This window comes from Asterias rubens, chromosome 8 (genome assembly GCF_902459465.1).
Source record: "Asterias rubens chromosome 8, eAstRub1.3, whole genome shotgun sequence".
Taxonomy (NCBI): domain Eukaryota; kingdom Metazoa; phylum Echinodermata; class Asteroidea; order Forcipulatida; family Asteriidae; genus Asterias; species Asterias rubens.
The window spans coordinates 6,948,373-6,968,194 of NC_047069.1; the positions used below are offsets into that span (position 1 = coordinate 6,948,373).

General features: G+C 39.4%; 1 protein-coding gene across 1 annotated transcript; it reads right to left on the reverse strand.

The window, feature by feature from the left end:
• Positions 1-456: 456 nt before the first annotated feature.
• On the reverse strand, positions 457-19,554 carry LOC117293641 (protein app1-like). Its single transcript, XM_033776023.1, has 17 exons — positions 19,373-19,554; positions 17,954-18,041; positions 16,191-16,234; positions 14,898-15,057; positions 14,199-14,428; positions 11,211-12,787; positions 10,465-10,662; positions 9,939-10,007; positions 8,012-8,143; positions 7,210-7,389; positions 6,866-6,906; positions 6,102-6,325; positions 4,243-4,304; positions 3,859-4,002; positions 2,755-2,935; positions 1,992-2,080; positions 457-1,463 (listed from the first exon to the last, which is right to left on the reverse strand). The coding sequence occupies exons 1-17, from the start codon at positions 19,443-19,445 to the stop codon at positions 1,356-1,358; spliced, it is 3,600 nt and encodes a 1,199-aa protein (XP_033631914.1). The 5' UTR covers positions 19,446-19,554; the 3' UTR covers positions 457-1,355.
• Positions 19,555-19,822: the final 268 nt, after the last annotated feature.

Genomic DNA, 19,822 nt, shown 5'->3' on the forward strand with positions numbered 1-19,822 from the left:
ATAAAAGAAAAAAACACCCTTGTCCCACCCTTGTCACACGAAGTTGTGTGCTTTCAGATGCTTGATTTCGAGACCTCAAATTCTAAATCTGAGGTCTCGAAATCAAATTCGTGGAAAATTACGGCCTATCAACCTCTCCCCGTTTACTTGTTATCACGAAAGGTTTTAAGCTAATAATTGTTTTGAATAATTACCAATAGTGTCCACTGCCTTTAAGCAAAGTATGGACTACTTAGAATGGCGTTTGGCAAGCACACTTCATGTTGTGCTCAGTATTTCCCAAGAAACTTTCCCTCTTTTTTATACATTTTGAACATTTTCTGCAGAGATACATAATTTTGTGGTCATCTATATGGGAAAACTCATTTGTTTAAAGCTGCTTTTTTGTAATTTGCTTATTTGGTATTTGTATTTTTCTCTCATCGTATATTTGATTGTTCTCTTTATGCCATTAGAGGCTTTTCGCATTAGGCGCTTTACAAATGCCTTTTCACAATTATTATTATTATTATTAATATTATATTTAAAGTAATACTTAATTGTAATAAATTGTTTTACATTAAATGTTGAGTATCCTTATCAAAGCCCATGCCATGCAGTTTTTACCAAAAGGCAGTGCTTGGGATCAGTGTAAGTTCGTTTCAGCAATTCAGTGCCTGCAGCATTTTATGTCAGCTTCAAGTTCAAATCAACAGCGCTTTTTCGAAACCATTGCTCGTGCTTTGGCTCAGCCTTCGTCAGTTTTGTAGAAAACATGCATTTTCCCTTCAGGGCTTTAACAAGGCAGACAGAGCCTGAGCCCAAAGCCCGAACCAAAACCGCAGTTAAAAAAAAATACATGTATCACCTGACCAAGGCTGCAAAATAAAATAGCCTGGCTCCTGCTTTGGTGCAATGAGGAGCTTTATTGACAGAGTCAGGGTTGTAGACAAAGATAATTGCAGCTTCATCTGGGCCAAATTTCGTAAGCGCACAAATTTACTAATCAGAAACAGGTTACCAGCCAAGATGCCAATGTCATATGATCATTTTAGTGACTGGTTTCCTGCTAACTTTTGCTAAGCAGCAATTCTTAAAGCAGTAGAAATTGGGTCAAAATGTAACAGGTGCCAAACTTAAACTCATAAAGTAAGTACAGTGTTTGCGCGCAGTGCATAAAAAGTAAATAAATAAACAATTAACACCTTGCTTGGTAAATTAGTATTTTTAAGTATTACTGGTTATTCTTCAGAAACATGCACGATAATTATTCATCACAAAATACTCAGCAGGAATGGGGTAAAAATATATGATAAATAAATTGCTATTTTGCATATTAAAAAATGTACATAACCATGACGATTCAGATGATGACATCATCTGATATCGACGAATGCTTTGGGGAACTTGCCCGTCTTTCCTTTCAGTCGTCCCTTCAGCCAATCAGCACTCACATGCTCCAAGATCTCAATCACATCGCCATTCTGTGAATAAACAAATAAAAAAGTGATTTTTCATTGAAGGGTCTGGGTACTTTTTGTCGGACACAAAACACAATGTCCACAGATTTTCATTAAACTTACACGATTTAAAGATAATGAAAGTAGCAAGTTTCCCTTGAAATATCCATTGCTTAGGTGCTGCAGTTTTTGAGAAATGAGTAAAACAATTTCGTGAAAATAATTTTTGTCTCAGTGAGACAATTTTTTTTAAAATCATGCACAACGGATTTACGCGAATCTCATGAAAACATCAGGGTAATCTTAGCTTAATCTTATATTTATATAATCTAGATCTGGAATGTTCTTGATCTTATACGTATAATCTTTAGTATTCTTAATCTGATATATTATGGTCTTAATCTATAACAACTATAGGTTCTTGAAATACCTTGGTCTAGGATAATTTTAACTTAATATTTTACAATCTTGACCTGGGATGTTCCTAATCTGGTATAACCGTGTATAGAAATAGTCTTTATATGAGATAATCTTGATTTAGTATAATCTTACCACAATAGTGAGCTCATCCGCCTCTTCAGCATAGAAGTCATACAAGGCCTTGCATGTAGGATTGCTCAATGCTGTGCCAGATGCATTACCTGTATATTAAACAAAATGTATATTTTTATTTGTTGACCAAATCTGAAAAAAAAACCAATAATCTGCAGTTTGTTTAGGGCGGTCAGGTTGATGTAGTGGTGTCTTGCCTCGCCTTCCATCTCTGGGACCCCGGTTCTAATCCTATCGAGGGCATGTTTTTTCCATGGAATAATTCTCTAGGGTTTTCCCTCCATATCTAACACTGAAATTTCTTCATTGGCTTCTCTCTTCTTGTGAGCTTGTTCTAACAAGAGCGTTGAGAATATATATCCAAATACAAATGCAGTTCTTCTATTGCACTTTATCGCACCTGACTTGCGCATTCAAGTCGTCTTCAATTTGGAGATCATTCATAAAAACATAGATATCTTCCATCTCATTTTAAAATTTATTTAACTCGGATCTTTTTCCTCTTGAGAAAAAAAACTCTTGTGCACAATTGATGAACCACTATTTCTGTAGTAGTCCTGAGGGCCGGATTAACAGAGTAGTTGAAAAATGGTATTCCCAACTTGACTAGGCACTAGTAGCCCAAGCCTAGAGTGTATTATGCTGTTTGTTTAACCGGAATTACGTCGGAACATCTATGGAGTTCCCGTGTTTATGATTTTTGTGAATTGCCAGAAAAACAGGCGGCCTCTTGTCATTGAGAGAGATACTGATGAGAACTTACCCATCTGCTTCCCCACAATGTCCACGAATGACTTGGGGAAGATACCATCCCTAAGACCCAAGCGCCCTCTCAGCCAATCATCGCCGATGTACTCTAGAAGGGTGATACGATCACCAACCTTTAGGGCTAGCTCACCCTCTGCAGCAGGCTCAAAGTCAAACTTTGCAATGCATTCGCCAATCTGTCAGATCACATACAATCATAGAGTTAACTATAAGAACTAGAGGGTGCACTGGCCTTTATACGCGCCCCGGCATGCGGCCATTTTCTAAGTTGACAAAACAGCCATCTCAGAGCGTGTGTTTGTGAGGCCATTTTGTAAGTTGAACAAACAGCATCGCGTGAGTGTTCAATAAAAAAAACTCAAACGTGTATTTCATATTCAACGCGCGTACAGAATGGCGCGCTTGTCATCTTGCGGTCCCGTCGCGTTTGTACAAGCAGCATCACCAGTGCGCCCTCTAGTCCTTATATATAACTCTATGCATACACACATTAGACTCAGAAGCTTGTATTTGTTAATGGAAAACTTTGCATGGTTTAGAAGCTTTTTAGAACTGTACACGGCGTCCGCATTGCTTTCTTCGGGTTCAGGAAAAAAGGGCTCTAACAAAGATGTCTCCAGACTTCTTTAAAAGGGAGGTTGTAACGAAATAGACCAAAGTCCTTAAATACAATTTTTGTTCAGCTCAGTCAGACTGGAGATAAGTATAATTTGTATGGTAGAGATATAATCTAGTTTTATCATAACGTTTGTGATAACAGAATGTAATGAGTAGGATTTGAAACTTTGCATGGCGGGGATACAATCTAGTATGGTTTGCGGTAACACCATGTACATGAGTAGGATTTCAAACTTTGCATGGTAGAGATACAATCTAGTAAGGTTTGCATTAACACCATGTACATGAGTAGGATTTGCATGGTGGGAATACAATCTAGTAAGGTTTGCATTAACACCATGTACATGAGTAGGATTTGAAACTTTGCATGGTGGGGATACAATCTAGTATGGTTTGCAGTAACAACATGTACATGAGTAGGATTTGTAACTTTACATAGTGGAGATAAAATCTCGTAAGGTGGGATAGTTGGGTACATTACCTCTGATGGACTATCAGTGAATGCAGGTAGATTGGCCGGGATGTGATCCACAAATCCTGAAGGGAAGTTCCCCTTGTATCCTCTGACCTCCCCATGAAGCCACTCAGCGTTGACTTGCCCAAGAAGGGTGATCCGATCGCCTTCCTATTCATGTAAAAATAGCGACATATACTTGAGATTGTAATAATAATAATAATAATAATTACATGTATTTGTATAGCGCTTTTATACACTAGAAGAACGTCTCAAAGCGAACCAAGTTTGAATATTTCATCGCAATCTGAGATGGCATACGCTAGAAAACAACAATGTAATCAAATGTAATAATTGAATCAAGGTTAAGAACATTGGTTTTCTTTGCTCCTTTGGGACGTTTTAACTCACCTTTAAACTTATCTCGTTGCTTTCGGCGGCTTCAAAGTCATACAGAGCGGTAGCTACGTTCCCTGCCAGAATGAAAAGTCGGTCAAATTAGTCTAGGGGTTACATACCACAGAGAGAAAATGCCTTGGTGCCATTGCCCTTTCAAAAACGAAGCATACAGACCTGTGCTATAATGTTGGTTTAGTTTCCGATGCTTCTGACTCTTTTTGATATTGTAAAGCGCTCTCTGTGACTGGTTTGATGTTAGACGCTGTACAATTCATACGTATTACTATTACTATTAAGGACTCAATGAATTACACTTCGACTTGTAAAGGCAGTGGACACTAATGGTAACTACTCGAAATAATTATTAGCATTAAACCTTTCTTGATTATTAGTAATGGGGAGAGGTTGATAGCATAACACATTGTGAGAAACGGCTCCCTCTGAAGTAATGTAGTTTTCAAGACAGAAGTAACTTTCCACGAACTTGATTTTGAGAATTTAAGGTCTTGAAATCAAGCATCTGAAAGCACACTACTTCGTGTGACAAGGGTGTTTTTTTTCTTCAATATTATCTTGCAACTTTGACAACTGATTTGAGCTCAAATGTTCACAGGTTTATTATTTTATGCATATGCTGAGATACACCAAGTGAGAAGACTAGTCTTTGACAATTACCAATAGTGTCCACTGTCTTGAAGGCCAGCCATAACACCATATTATGAACCCCAACAGTTTGAGAGTTAAATTACAATGTAGCATTGGACACTTTTAGAGTGAACAAAGATCCTATCCAATAACTCTATTGAGGTTGTGTTTATACTTCCAAACCATGTGTACACAGAAAATGCATTAACTCAAACAGCAAATTGACTTTTCTCCTTCCTCTAAAAATAAATATCGAACAAACAAAATAGTGCCTGTGTGTAGAGGTCAATAACTGTTGACATAGAAAGCTTTGTCTTTTGCAAAGTCTTTTGAATGATGCGAGCATGTTTGTAGCCATGCATCATTCTTTTCCTTGACTGTGAACTGAATTTAAAATGAATGAAGGAACTTCAAAGCATTAAAGACACTGGACACTATTGGTAATTGTCAAAGACTAGTCTTCTCACTTGGTGTATCTCAATATACGCATAAAACAACAAACCTGTGAAAATTTGGGCTCAACTGGTCGTCGAAGTTGCGAGATAATAATGATAGAAAAAAACACCCTTGTCGCACGACTTTGTGCGCTTTCAGATGAATTCGTGAAAAATTACTTCTTTCTTGAAAACTAAGTCACTTCGGAGGGAGCCGTTTCTCACAATGTTTTATACTATCAACCTCTCCCCATTACTCGTTACCAAGTGAGGTTTTATGCTAATAACTATTTTAAGTAATTACCAATAGTATCCACTGCCTTTAAAATGACTGAAGGAAATTCAGTGCATTAAAGAGGGGCTCCAAGATCAAATACAGTTTTGTGTTCAGCGCTGTTGCCACAGTGGGCGGCGCTGGGCGGACCTGCCCAGGACTCACAATCTTCGCCCAGCACTCTGAGCAAAATACATTGTGCCGCCCAGCACAGATTAAAAAATATTGTCCACTGTGCATTGATCCGAGACACAGCTAATGGGACGTAAAGCTGTTGGTCCCGTGTGTGGTGTACTGCACAAAAATATCCCAGTAACACTTATCGCTAGGATAAGGGGTTTGCCCCGGTGTTTCTGGCAGTGGCTGCTGAAGGGCCATAGCACCTTGTAAAAACCTTAGAAGGTGCTACATAATTGGTTCTCAGAATTTCATAACCTATCTTTCTGAACAAAAATGTATATACTAAGTACCTTGTTGGTAGATCATTAGATACGTGCGCTATACTTCAGTGTTATTACCTGAGTTGCCGTTCATGACGCTGGTTGATTTCTTGGTAGAGGGTAGAGCTTCAATGATGTCAACATATGAATCTGGGAAGATCCCAGTCTTGCCTTTGTGTTGTCCCTTCAGCCATTGAGGGCCCGCATTATCTAGTAGCTTGATCACAGAGCCCTCTTTGAATGCGAGATCGCTCGGATTAACGCTGTCGTAATCGTACTTTGCTATGCATCTGGGTCCACTACTACCAATTAGAACAAACAACCAAGTAAAAATAAGTATTAATGCATTGAAAGAAGACCTAAAAGTAGTAGCTTCCCCTCTTTCCACCACCCCCTGAAATAGTGGATTGTGCCGTGTCATGGCCCAGCGGTCAAGCACATCGGACTCTGGTGTTTCTAGTGTTTCTGACCAGCAGAATGTGGGTTCGAGTCCCAGTCATGACACTTGTGTCCTAAAGCAATGCACTTGGTCGTAAAGCTGATGTTGGTCCCACGTGTTGTGTAATGCACGAAAAAGAACCCAGTTCACTTAAGAGAAGGGGTTCACCCTGGTGTTTCTGGCAGTGGCTGTTGAGTGCGCCGCAGAACCTTGTAATTTACCCTTGTAAGGTGCTACGAAAAATCGGTCCCATCATAAACACTTCATAACCTGTGCTTAAGACAAGTGAATTGAGCAACTTAGTGGTGGATATGTGTGCTAAATTAAAGACTACATTAATATCATTATCCAATACTGAAGGAACTTATACTTTTAAATACTAATGATGTGAAAAAGAACATACCTGACAACATCACTTTTCGTTGACTTTGCCGGAAGATCCACCTTATAGATGATGAAAAATAAGGAAAAGAACAGATGTTTAAGAAATGAGGTGCCACACAACATTCGATCAGCCTAAGGAATATCTGGCCTTTGAACATTTGTATAAAATATGTAAAACATTTCACAAATTCTTATCACTTTCACCAGTTTTTCTTTGAAAGGTATTGAATAGTGGCAATAACAGTGATAACAATGGTAGTGACCTTGGCTCGATACATTAGCAGCAACCATCCACCACCCCAGTCATTACCACACAGTAAAGACCGGGTCATCACACAGTTATTCCCTAAATAAAGCACTTACAATGACTTTGACGTGGTTAGCAGGGAAGATGCCCGTAGATCCTTTGCACTGTCCTTTCAACCACTGGTCCCCAACTCTGTCTAGCAGTATGATGTTATCTCCTTCATTAAATCGTAGCTCATCAGACGCTGCGCCCTCAAAGCTGAAAACGGCTACTGCATTCGGCTCATTAGATTTAGACTGTGGGAGGGTTGGATTGTGTAAAGAAGTGTAATGTAAAATATTAATCAGATTTTCATGTGCTGTATTGGTATATTGATTGACAATACAGCACATGTTCTGTATACAACATAATACAACATATTTGTATATACCGCAGAAAACAATTTTGTCCAGCAACTTTGCATAGCAACAATTTTAGACTGAACTTGTTATGTACAAACTGAATGCTAATACTGAGTAGCAAATCATTGTTTCTGTGTATACAAGGGAAATTATTTACTGTACCGCCAATCCATCAAGATCACAGCGGTTTGTGATGATACAATCTGAGCAAGGGCAATACAAATCTATATGAAAATATATGCAAACAGCAAACAATTAATATGGGGAAATCAGGTGTTTTCAAGTTTTTCTTTAAGACCGTACATTATATTTCTATGATACATGCATGACAAAATAAATAAGATTTACAATGAATGCCACGGGCAAACTAAGCTTGGAGAAATCGTCCATCTAAGATTAATAAACCTTTCCGTAATACCACAAAAAATATGGCTGCAATTTGTCACCCCTAAATGATAAAGACCTACACAATACGAAACAGCCCGGCTGAAGCATAACATGCAAAGAGATAACGTACTTTACTCCCCGTCTGTGGAATGTCTTTGATGATTTTCAGGAAGGCTGCTGGGATCAGACCTTCCGAACTGCCGCAGCGACCCTTCAGCCAATCAGCATCAATACGCTTCAATAGGAGGATCATATCGTTTGTCTGCGCAACAAAATTTGGGGAAAATAATGTTCACAAATTTAGTCACCAATTTCAACTTCTGTTTTTTGCCTATTTGTATTTTTATTTACATTCACGACATTAAAGATCCAGGACCTTTTTTTGTCCAATTTGACCAGAACATTTTAGATTTGTTTTTGTTCATAGGTTCAAGAAAGTAAGGTATTTTTTTCGTAAAACATCTGCCATTGATTAAGTGGTAGTGAATGAAAGACTAAGAGTTAACTATTGTCTGAATCCCGGAATTATGTCATGTCAAATAGCCACAAACAAACAAAGTTAAATGTTACATGTACTTTGTGCATATATTTATTGGGGCATTATGCCAACCTTTTTGAATGTTTTGTTTAGAAATGGTGATAGCTGTCAAAATGCGTTCAGGGAAAGATAAATGTTGTCTTTAATGTAGCACCTTGTGAGGGTTTACAAGATGAAGTTGTGCAATCTCCAACCAACAATGCCAGAAACACCGAAGTGAATCCTTTCTCAAAGTGTTTTCAAATTGATAATGATCCCTAATGTGCATTACCCAGCACATGGCACCTTCTGCTTCATATCCCATTCAAAGGACAAAGCAATTACAATTACTGTCAAGTGTCTTGCTCAAAGACACTTGAAGTTCCTTAAATAGGACTCAAACCCACACTCATGACAAAAGCAGAGCTTGAAGCAACTCCAGTAAACTGTTTGGCCATGACACCTTAATGATGACAAACTACAATGCACAATCAATGGTGGCCATCAAAATATTTATTAGTCAGTTAGTAATATTACTTTTAGGTTGAATATTCAATCATTATATTATTATTTGATTTTACCAATACACTGATGTGTGGGTAACACCAATTATTGTTCTTTATCCCCCAATGCGAATTTAACACCTATTAAATTGTTGCCCTACCCACTGCTAAAATATAGGATTTGAACTGCCTCTAGCAACCAAGCATTCTCTGAGGTCTTGGGGTATAATGTCTGCTCTAGAATGGCAAAGGTTGTGAGTTTGAATAACACTCAAGAAATATGGCTGTGGATTTTTTTCACCAAACTCGGGGAGAGTACTTTAATAATAATAACAATAATAAAACCATTCTTATATAGCGCATACAACCGTGAGGTCCCTATGCGCTGTAAAATTGTGTAAATTTGTTGTATAAAAGGCCGAAATGAATTTCCCATCGTGGATAATAAAGTGAATTGAATTGAAAAGGAAATCAACAACTATTGTACAAAGTAAACAGATATATTTTTTAACTGGGTTTTGAATTGTTCTGATGTGTCAGCCTGTTTAACAACCTCTGGAAGGCTGTTCCATAACTGAACAGCTGCATATTAGAAAGAACGGGAACCGTACGACTTGGTTTTGATAACTGTGGGAGTCAGAAGGGACTTATTTGAAGATATATAGTATATGGAGAATAGGTTAATGCAGTAGTGTCTTGCTTCGCCTTCCATCTCTGGGACCCCAGTTCTAATCCCACCGAGGGCACTATGTGGATTGGGTTTTTCAGTCCTTACCTGACTGTGTGGGTTTTTTCCCTGGAATAATTTTCTGGGGTTTTCCTCCAATATCTAAAACTCAAATTTCTTCATTGTCTTCTCACCTTGTCCAGATGCTGAAAAGGCTTTGACAAATACTAACATACTAAGTATAGATCATGTAGTAGAATAATATATGTTTGCTTTTCCATCAACATCATTTAACATCTATTAGATATTCATTTGAAAAACTATTTTAAAAAAATTAATTCTGCAGATGTAAATTCCATAAACTTTTTACCTTAAATCCTAGTTCATCCGGTTGGATTGGTTTGTAATCGTACAAGGCAATCCCATGAGGTTCTGAAACCTACCAGGAAGAAATAATCAAAAAGTAAAGCAGTTACACAAAAAATAATAACAACTTTCTATTTAGCTTGTATTGTACAGTGAGGTGGGTCACTGATCTGTAAGGTTAACGAGGGTCAATTTAATGGCTCTGCGGTAACGCCAACATCTTCGCTTTATGATCACCATTCTGAGCTAGCCGTGTGAGTGAAGAATGTCTAGTAACATGAAGTTCGCATGGGCACAAGCCAAACTTCCCTACTAACCTGTGAAGTCGAATAAGTGCGGAAATCCGTGCTTCCACAAGCGCTGACTCTTTGCTTATGGTAAGCAGAGCCATGAAATTGGGCCCTGGTGATGTCAGGTAATCACTTCAACCATGTACAGTCAAGTAAAACGTTTACCATTAACCGTTTACCGACGTCAGGTAATCACTTTACCGTGTACGGTCAAGTAAACCGTTTACCATGTTTACCTACCATGTATTTGTTATAGAGTGGATGGCCAGGTCCTGGTCTTGGTGGAAGTGTGTCAGACGGGGAGGGTTTCTTGCCTTGTGGCTTGACAGGGGCCTTCCTCTTGGGTTTCTGGCTGGAGGAGGAGGACTTCAACTGGTTACTTGGGGCGTTGGGTCTGGTCGGGGCAGCGCCTTTAGTCTTCCCTGGTCCAGCGGAGGGCTTAGTGAAGAATAAAACATCATGTTAGCACTGTGATTTTAACATTATTTTGCTGTTCTATATATCGTCATGGTTGTTTCCCGATATCAAGATTTTTGTTTTTTTATGGTTCTTGCTTTGCCGGTGTGGCAGGAGATTCTGTACCCCTGGAGATCCTACCTCCCCGTGTGGCGAATTGTTTATAAATCCATCTGAATTTTATAATCACCTTCCTTCAGCCTGTAATAATTAAACTGTATGGGAGATACACACCGGGGGTCAAATTCATCTGTGACCATTAGAGAAAAAGTTGTGGCCCTAACCCTCATGTTTTTTCATGGCGATGTAGTAACAAAAACATTTTAAGCATTACATGCAGAAGGTTTCAATTTTGTTAAAACAGGATCTACAGAGTATGAAGGCAACTATTGGGAAGTCTTGGGTTCCCAAGACTGTTAACTTGATGTTCAAGGAAGAAAGGACTATGTAACTATGCGCCACATTTGCCCAGTTTATTTATAACTGTGAACATTTTTGTTAAGGCAAACTTGGTCAATGGCAAAACTCACCCTGGGTGGTGGCACCTTGCGTTTGACATCAGGTGAACTGGTCCGACTGTTGGGTTTGGACACTGGCTTGTCAGCTCCTGGTCTGATGATAGTTGGTTTGGAGCGAGGCCCACCTTCTGCCTTTACTAGCTCAGTTGAGATCTTAAACTTTGGCACTGGTGCTGGTCTATGCCCGCCTGCTGTGGCTGGCTTTGGCGTTGGTTGCACAGGTGTCTTAGGAGGTGGCATAAGACCCATCAGGCTGTTCATGCTGAATCCAGACCCGCCTTGCTGCCCCTGGTTTTTGGGTCGTGCCCTTGCGGAAGGGTTTTGCGCAGCAGAATTTTTTTGCGATTCGTTCACTTGGTTCATACTTGATTTGGCGATACTGAAGATCGACGAGGCTGCTTTGCGCCCTTGCTCCGATTTTGCCATGGCCATACCAGCCTTGCCTACGTTCTTAGCATCGTCAGCGGTGACGTTCTTTGCAGCTGAGCTGGCTACCTGCCATTTGAGGTCACCAGATGACGAGTCGGATGATCTAACATCAGATGCTGTGCTCTTGGCGATGCGTGAGAAGGAGCTCACAGCCTTGTGACCATCTTCAGATTTCCTCAACTCTTCCATAGCTCCGCCAATGTTATTCACGTCCTCGGCTGTTGTGTTCTGCGCAACTGCACCAGCATACTGAAATGCCTGCACCTCATTCTTTGATCTAGTTCCATCAGAGGCAGCTGCATTTGCAGCCAGACCGCCAAACTTGAGGGCACTCTCAGTGTTTGCATTTTTTGCAGCAGCACCACTAGTAGTTTTGTTCTCTGGTTTGGAATTCTTTTGAAAAGTGTTGTCGAACAAGGACAGTATGTCCGATCTGGAATACTTGTTTCCAGCGGAGGGGGGTTTGAGAGGCATGGTTGGTCTTGGGGGTTGACTCTCAGAGTGTTTATGTGAATCTGCAGTAGGTTGGTTGTCAGTAGAAGCCTCTGAATTGTTCACAGATCGCTGTGACGGTTTGGGAGGTGCAATGGGATGAGGTAGTGAAGGTTTTTCTGCAGGCTTCAGAGCCACCACAGGTTGTTGGGGCACAGCTGGTTTCTCCGCGGGTTTTGGACGAACAGATAGATTGGGCACATGCGATTTGAACTGACTCACTCCTGGCTGGCTAGGCACTGCTGATACCTCATGGGGTTTGTTTACAGGCTCAAGTTTAGGAGCAACTGGTACAGGGGGAAGCACTTTCACAGGCTTTTCACTGTTGGGTACAACAGGCTTTGATGACTGAACCGAGGTATGATTCACAGGTTGTGGAGGTCGGCTCGGAACTGCCTGGCTACTACCATGGGGTACTTCCTCAGGGCCTGATTTGACTCTCTGAAGCCTTGGCTTAGCCAATGTTTCAGACCTCGGCTGACTGGGATCAGGATTATTGGAGCCCCCTTCTGTAATTGAACTAGAGGACACCGACCCAGGATGAACGTACGCTGCTTTGGGCCTTGAGCTTGGCAGGGGAGGGGGGACATAGGGGCCTTTCGGCCTGTTTGATGGGAGTGGTGGGGGTGGACCAGACATGTTGGTTGCACCAGTAACACCAGGTGGCTCTGAGAGGTTAACAGTGAAAGGAAAAGAAAATCATAAACACAGGGCGTACAACAGCATGCTTACAACATATCAAACGTACACACAAAAGAAAGCTGTAAAAAATAGTTAATGTCCTGAAGTTAGCAGAGTCTTTCTCGTCAAAAAGCATTCGAGAAAGCCTCTGCTAGGGTCAAAAACATCAGGCCATTAACTATTTTTTACATTTATACCATAGGTCCTTCCGGTTGGTAAGCAGTTTGCAATTGTTTTCTCACAAAAGAAAGCCGACAGCTCAAACTAAAAATTCCTTTATGCAGGCAACTCCCATTGAAAAGAACATTAATTTTAATGCTATCACACTGTTATGACATAACTCAAACATTTAGGATGCAATGCATGCAACTACAAGCCACTGATACATCCTCTTCTATGTATACTACAAGGTTCTCCCCAGGATCTTTTCTAGGGTCGATTTCAAGTATTGTCCTAACTTAGGCCTTCGAGTTATTGAAAACTTAAAGGAACACATTGCCTTGGATCGGTCGAGTTGGTCTTTGAAAAGGGTTTGTTATAAAATGCATATGATTAGAAAGATATTTTAAAAGTAGAATATCTTGATCCACACAAGTATCACTTGAAATTGCCTGGTTTTCCTTTTACCTCGTCGACAAACACGGTAGGCCATATATGGGAGTCAAATTTTTGACTCCCATAAATGGCCGTCCCTGTTAGTTCACAAAGTAAAAGGAAAACCGTGCAATTTCGAGGCATGTTTGTGTGGATCATTGTATTCTACTTTTACAACATCTTTCTACCCATACATGTACATGTATGCATTTTATAACAAACGGCTACAAAAGCTTTTCAAAGAACAACTCGACCAATCCAAGGCAACGTGTTCCTTTAAGGCTAGTCCTACAACACAAGTTAGGACAAGTAACTCATCCTTAACTCGAGATAAGACGAATCTCACCTCTTTGTGAAATCCACCCCTAGACCTAAATTTGTGGATGTTTGGCCAAAGCATGCTCAATTGAAACAAGGTCTTTGAAATGTTTTCTACCAGATGGTTTTCTCTTGATAGTTTCTCATCTCCCTTTTGTTATTTTAAAGCTAAAGCCCATGCACTGTATGCTTATTTTTTTATTTATTTTTTTAACTCGTAGCATTTTAACCAAAACTTTGGAGCACAGCACTTCGCTTGTCCCCAGCGCCTTGCTTTAACCAAAGGCGCTTGGATGGGCAAACGTATCATGCACTGTCATTGGTTTAATAATGCGCAGTCCCATCATGCATCACACTCACACTGCGCCATATTTCTATGCACTGTACGCATGAACAAGAACCTGTGCATGCGATTAGCCCATCCCAGCGGTCCTGGATAGACAGGCCGCTGGGGCCGAGCGAAGCACAGCACTTGATTAAACTGACCTGATCTGTTTTCTACCGACAGTGGGTTAGATCCCAAAGCTTCTACATCCAAGTTTGCAGCACGTCTTGGAGCCGCAACAGGATGATTTGAGGTACTGTCTACAGCAGGTGGCTCTTTGGGAGCTGCTGGGGTTTTCAGGGCGGGTGAAGGGACTGAGCAAGATGTGTCTTTAGAGAACCCACCGACCTCACTGAGTGGTCTGGCAGAGATGATGGTTATTTCAGGTCGTCTGGTGGTGGAATTAAATCATATGATATTTTAGCATTTGAGAAAGAGTCTGCTAGGGGACAAATTGTCAGGCCATTTGTTATTTTTATTTGCATATATACCATATGTCATTTTGGTTGATAAGCAGTTTGCAACTGCTAATTCTATTTTCTCATTTGATATATATATGTTACACATTACTGTTCAAAATTTCTAGGATCTTCTATAATAATCAATAATGTAAACATATATTCAATAATTTAGGTTACACCATCTACGTTTAAGAAGATGATGTATTTAATAGATGCTAAATTTACATCAAAGATAAAGAATATTCGTTTTGGTTCTACCAGTCAAAAATTGTACGTGTGACATGTTAGTTTGGCTGGTAACCTTATTCTATAAGCAACATTTGGTTGTGCTTGCTTTTAAGCAGCTCTATTAAAATTGGGCTCAAAATTAGGAGTCTTTAAATCTATTTCCGGTCATACTTTTTCTGGGTTGTGCTTCCAGTGGATGGTTTATCCTTGATGCTAGGCGCCTGGGACAGCGGGAGATGTACGCTGGCTGGTCTGGTGCTTCTCTTGACCTCAGGTTTCAAGTGAACACTTGCTGGTCGAGGTTTGACTTGGACTGGAGGTCTTCCCGGGCCTGTACAAGGGGATGGCCAATTCAATAGTAAATCAAATAACGAATACAGCGCTTGAGAGATGTTTCCAATTTTGCTTCCATTATTTCTTGAAATAATGGGAAATGCTGAGGTCAAAGCATAGCCAGAGGGTGTCTTGTCCTTTATGTAGACGTAAGGAAAGTGAACAATTTGTACACCCTTTTATTAAGTCCTGGCTAAAACCTTGGCTGAGGCCATGTCCTAGTAGGCACTGTCCTGGAAATGTGCAGCTCCCTACCTTTAAAGACACTGGACACTATTGGTAATTCAAAATAATTAATAGCATAAAACCTTACTTGGTGATGAGTAAAGGGGAGAGGTTGATAGTATAAAACATTGTAAAAAACGGCTCCCTCTAAGGGACATAGTTTTAGAGAAAGAAGTAAATTTCCACGAATTTGATTTTGAGACCTCAGATTTAGAATTTGAGGTCGCGAAAATCAACCATCTAAAAGCACACAACTTCGTGTGACAAGGGTGCGTTTTTTTCTTTCATTATTATCTCGCAACTTCGACGACCTATTTAGCTCACATTTTTACAGGTTTCAGGTATGTGACAATTACCAATAGTGTCCAGTGTCTTTACAGAATTTTACTTTTTATTTTTTACATGGACTAAGGAGGTTAGACCATAAACAACAATCTGTTTATTTAGGATCCCACCCCAGTATTGCCTGTGATTTTTTTACACAGAGCTTGTGGAAAGTACTGAGTATGCTGTGCTAACACACATCGGTGTATACACATACATGTATATGGGTAAAACCAAAATTAATAATCTGTTTATTGCTCTCTGAAAAGGTGACCTCAACTTCTTCCAAGAAGTGTGGATAATAATAACACCGAGCTGCCAATTTTTATGCATCGTGTTATCAGGGAGACTGTGTACAATAATCAGGGAGATATTTATAATTTCATTCAACATAATAGGGAAAAAGTTTCCATATTAGGGAGATTTTCAAATTCACTCCTCAGAACATGGAAAGATTGCTTTATTTTTAAGGAACTTTCTGCAGAATCAGGGAGAGGTGGCAGCTCTGGAAACATCATGCACTTTAATAGATTGCACCATCTAATGGTATCCCGAGGCGCATGATGAAGGAGGAAACATTACCGGCGGATGGTCTTGCTGGAGGCTGGCGTCGAATCACAACATCACTGTGGAAACAAATTTAAAAAAAAAATAAAATTAGAAATATACAGGTCAAACCTATCCTACAGCAATCACCAACCTTACCCAATGTTAATTTGTAACTAAGTGAATGCATCTCTTTTATCTCGTTCTGAAAAGAACCAGTGGTTAACGACTCAACATTTTAAACAGTATGCTCTGATCGTCTTCAGGAGAATGTTAATTTGTTAATTTTTTAAAAACAATTCAGAAATGAACAAATATATTCTAAATTTATCTCTACATTTTTAGACCTTCATATTATGTTTATTATGCCATTCTGTGTGTTGCCATTCAAATAAATGAAATAAGACCTAGACTGGTTAGTGGTAGCCTGATGTCTTGGTAGCCTGATGTCTTTTTGATAAAGCTAAAAATAGTATTCATTACTTATAACTGAACATGGTGAAGACAGGGAATGTGACCAAGATAGTGGCATCATGACAAAGGTTTACAAGAGAGGAGATTATGAAGTATGCATTGCACTCTCAGTTAAACCCAAAGTGCGTTCTTCAAAATGTCTCAGCATCTTCATACGCTATATATGCAAAGACACAAGCAATATTCTGCAAGAAAAAGATGTTCATTTAGGGGCCATTCTGAAAACCACTGTAAAATATTTGGATTTGTTTTTGCTTTTGGTTTGACCCAATGACACGCCCCAAATTCAGATTTAAAAAGTATTGACTGACTATTCAATACATACGTACAATGTATATCCTGATTGACAAAGTGATGCCTCAAATGAATTAAGATGTTTAGATTATCTCTATCCAAGCTCATTACATTCAACAGCTTCTCTAGGCTTTCAGCAAGAGTTTTTTACACTAAAACAAAAAATGCAAATTTGTCAATTCACAAAAAAAATACAGGAACCTGTCAAAAACAAAAAAAATGAATTACACTTCTGTTACCAATGGTTTTTCTGAATAGCCCCCTTCATGCAAGTACATTGGTAACATTGGCTGCATCAACATGCTACTTTTAAATACAAAGGTTTTAGAAGGAAACAACGGAAAACATCTGCAAATTCTAAGGTAATTTGGGGATTCCTCCCAAAATAATGTTAAAAGCAAACGTTTGTAAGTTGTTAAAGAGTAGGCTACTGTTTAAATTCACAAAATGAAGGAGCCTAACGAACAAAACAAACATGTAAATAGACAATGCGGTAATTGTGTGTGTATATTTTTGTACTAGAGAACATTCAGATGGCATTGCTGTGATAGTTTGATTATTCAAAGCGGAGAGCAACTTTGATTGTTATATGTAATTATGTGCAAGAAAGGGTAGTTCTATGAACTTGGGTCCAGGGTCCAATTTCATAGAGCCAATTTAAGAGCTAAACAAAAATACTTTTCTGCTTTAAGCGGAAATGAGCAGGATAGTCACAAATGGTAGATTAAACATGCCACAATGGTTGGTCAGGTAACCATATTATAGTAAGCATACTGTTCTGGTGCTTAGTACTACTTTTTCTGTGAAAAAAACATTGGACCAGGTCTCTTAGCTCAAAACTTTTACTTGACCATTGTATTGTTTATATCCACTTCTGTGGGGAGCTTCAGTCTGCAAATTCAACTGGGTCTACAAAATACAAACGCGAAAGGTAGGGAGGAAACCACAGAGATAACCTGACTGTTTCTACAAAGAAGGAATAGAGCCTAGTGTTTACTTTTTGAGGAGTCGCACAAACTTGAACTATGTACCTGTTATCAGCAGGCTGCAAAATTGGATCTCCCTCAGGTGCTGAGTTAGAGCTCTGGTTAGAAATTTCCTCATCAGTGTTAGTAGATCCTACACATGCATATGAAACTAATGTTTAATCAATACTGCGCATGCAAACCAAATGGGGTGGGGGTGTTAACACACACAAAAAGAAAACAACAAACTCATAAGAAAACTGGGCCCAGCCAAAAAACTTCATGTCATGCATTTTACTAGTTGCGATAACGTAACACTCCTCCCGCTGTCGGGATAACGTAATAATAATAATAATAACCCGTTTTTATACAGCGCTTTTCACACCCGGAGGGCGTCCCAAAGTGCTTCACATTATTACCCCTGGTCACTGGGCCTTAATTCACTCCTTAAACCATCTCAGCTCCCTGGTATGCAGATTGTGCAACATTAATATGCGCTACTCGGCTAAATCAATCACAGAACCATCTCTGCCCTCACAGGTACCCATTTACCCCTGGGTGGAGAGAAGCAATTATAGTTAAGTGTCTTGCTCAGGGACACAAGTGTCACGACCGGGATTCGAACCCACACTCTGCTGAACAGAAGCACCAGAGCTTGAGTTCGGTGTTCTTATCCACTCGGCCACGACACCCTACGTAACACTCCTCCCGCCGTTGGGAGGACGTCAGGAGGAGGGTTACTTTATCGCAACTAACCCTCCTTAAGCCGCCGGGAGAAGGGTTTGTACGTTATCACAACTAGCTTTTTATCAGGGAGGTTTGCTATAACTTTGACTATGACTTTGAGCAAAAAATACAAAACACTAATTGCTACTTTTTGCTCATTACAACCAAAAACATATTCTTGGGTTAATATGAGCTATTTTTGATCGAAATAAGTGGAAAAAGGGGAAATCGGATCAACATGATTTACACATTCAACTTGAATTTCAAGAGGAAAAAGATAATATTTTTCACAATGTACAGGGTACAGCATGGATACAAGTTTACAACATGTAAAACTACAAATGTATTGCTTCAAAAGTGCGCTACCCCTAAACTTGATTAAATTCAATTAAATTCATTTATTAAATATTTGTTTTTTGGTAGCTGGCTGGGCCTTGGGTGGTTGGAGATGAATTACCAACCAAAATTTAAAAAGTAGCTGTCATCTTCTTTAATTTTACAAACAAACTTAGTAATAGTAATATAGTAAATAGCTTCTATTTATATAGGGTAAGGTCTCAAGCTGTTTGAAAAGTTGAACTTAAGTGAATTACGTCATCTGATTATTGAAACGTAGTTTCCCTAAATGTTGATATGTCGGAAATAGACGTAAAATAATAACAACACTCAATGTTTATCATCAAAAAGGAGCGTCCACGTTGAAGTAGTTTACTTTTTGACCGATCAACCAAATCATAATAATAATTTTATTAAATTTACCAGATTTTGATCCAGCACGTATGATTGTTGGCCTCTTAACTTGGACAGGATTTCCAGTTGGTTGCTCACTCATCGCTGACAAGGCAAGGTTTTGAAGCAAGTTTAGATTGTTTTTTGTACAGGATTTTGTCGTGATCGTTGTTGAATCGCAGAGCGAAAACGCTTCCGCATCGGTCAAATACGGCAAATAATGAGACTTGTGTCAGTCCTTTATTGTCATTATGAACAGGTGTAATTTTCAATGGTTTACAATTCCAATGACTTGTGGTAAGCAGTGGGTGCATTCAAACGGTACCATGGAATGTTGGAATCTGCTTGTATTTGTTCGGGTGCAATGTTTTCGCTGCAACCTTGTTTTGTTTACACCTGTTACTAAAATGCTTGGTCGACTTTACCACGTTTAGGTTCAAGGCACTTTTGTAGTCTGTTTCCTGTACACACATTCTTTCA

Excerpts from the sequence above, each read along its gene's own strand:
- LOC117293641 (XM_033776023.1), bottom strand. The coding sequence starts at position 19,445 with ATGAGTGAGCAACCAACTGGAAATCCTGTCCAAGTTAAGAGGCCAACA. Across the intron at positions 18,042-19,372 it reads ACGTGCTGGATCAAAATCTG|GATCTACTAACACTGATGAG; the intron begins GTAAATTTAATA and ends ATGCATGTGTAG. Across the intron at positions 16,235-17,953 it reads TTGCAGCCTGCTGATAACAG|TGATGTTGTGATTCGACGCC; the intron begins GTACATAGTTCA and ends TTGTTTCCACAG.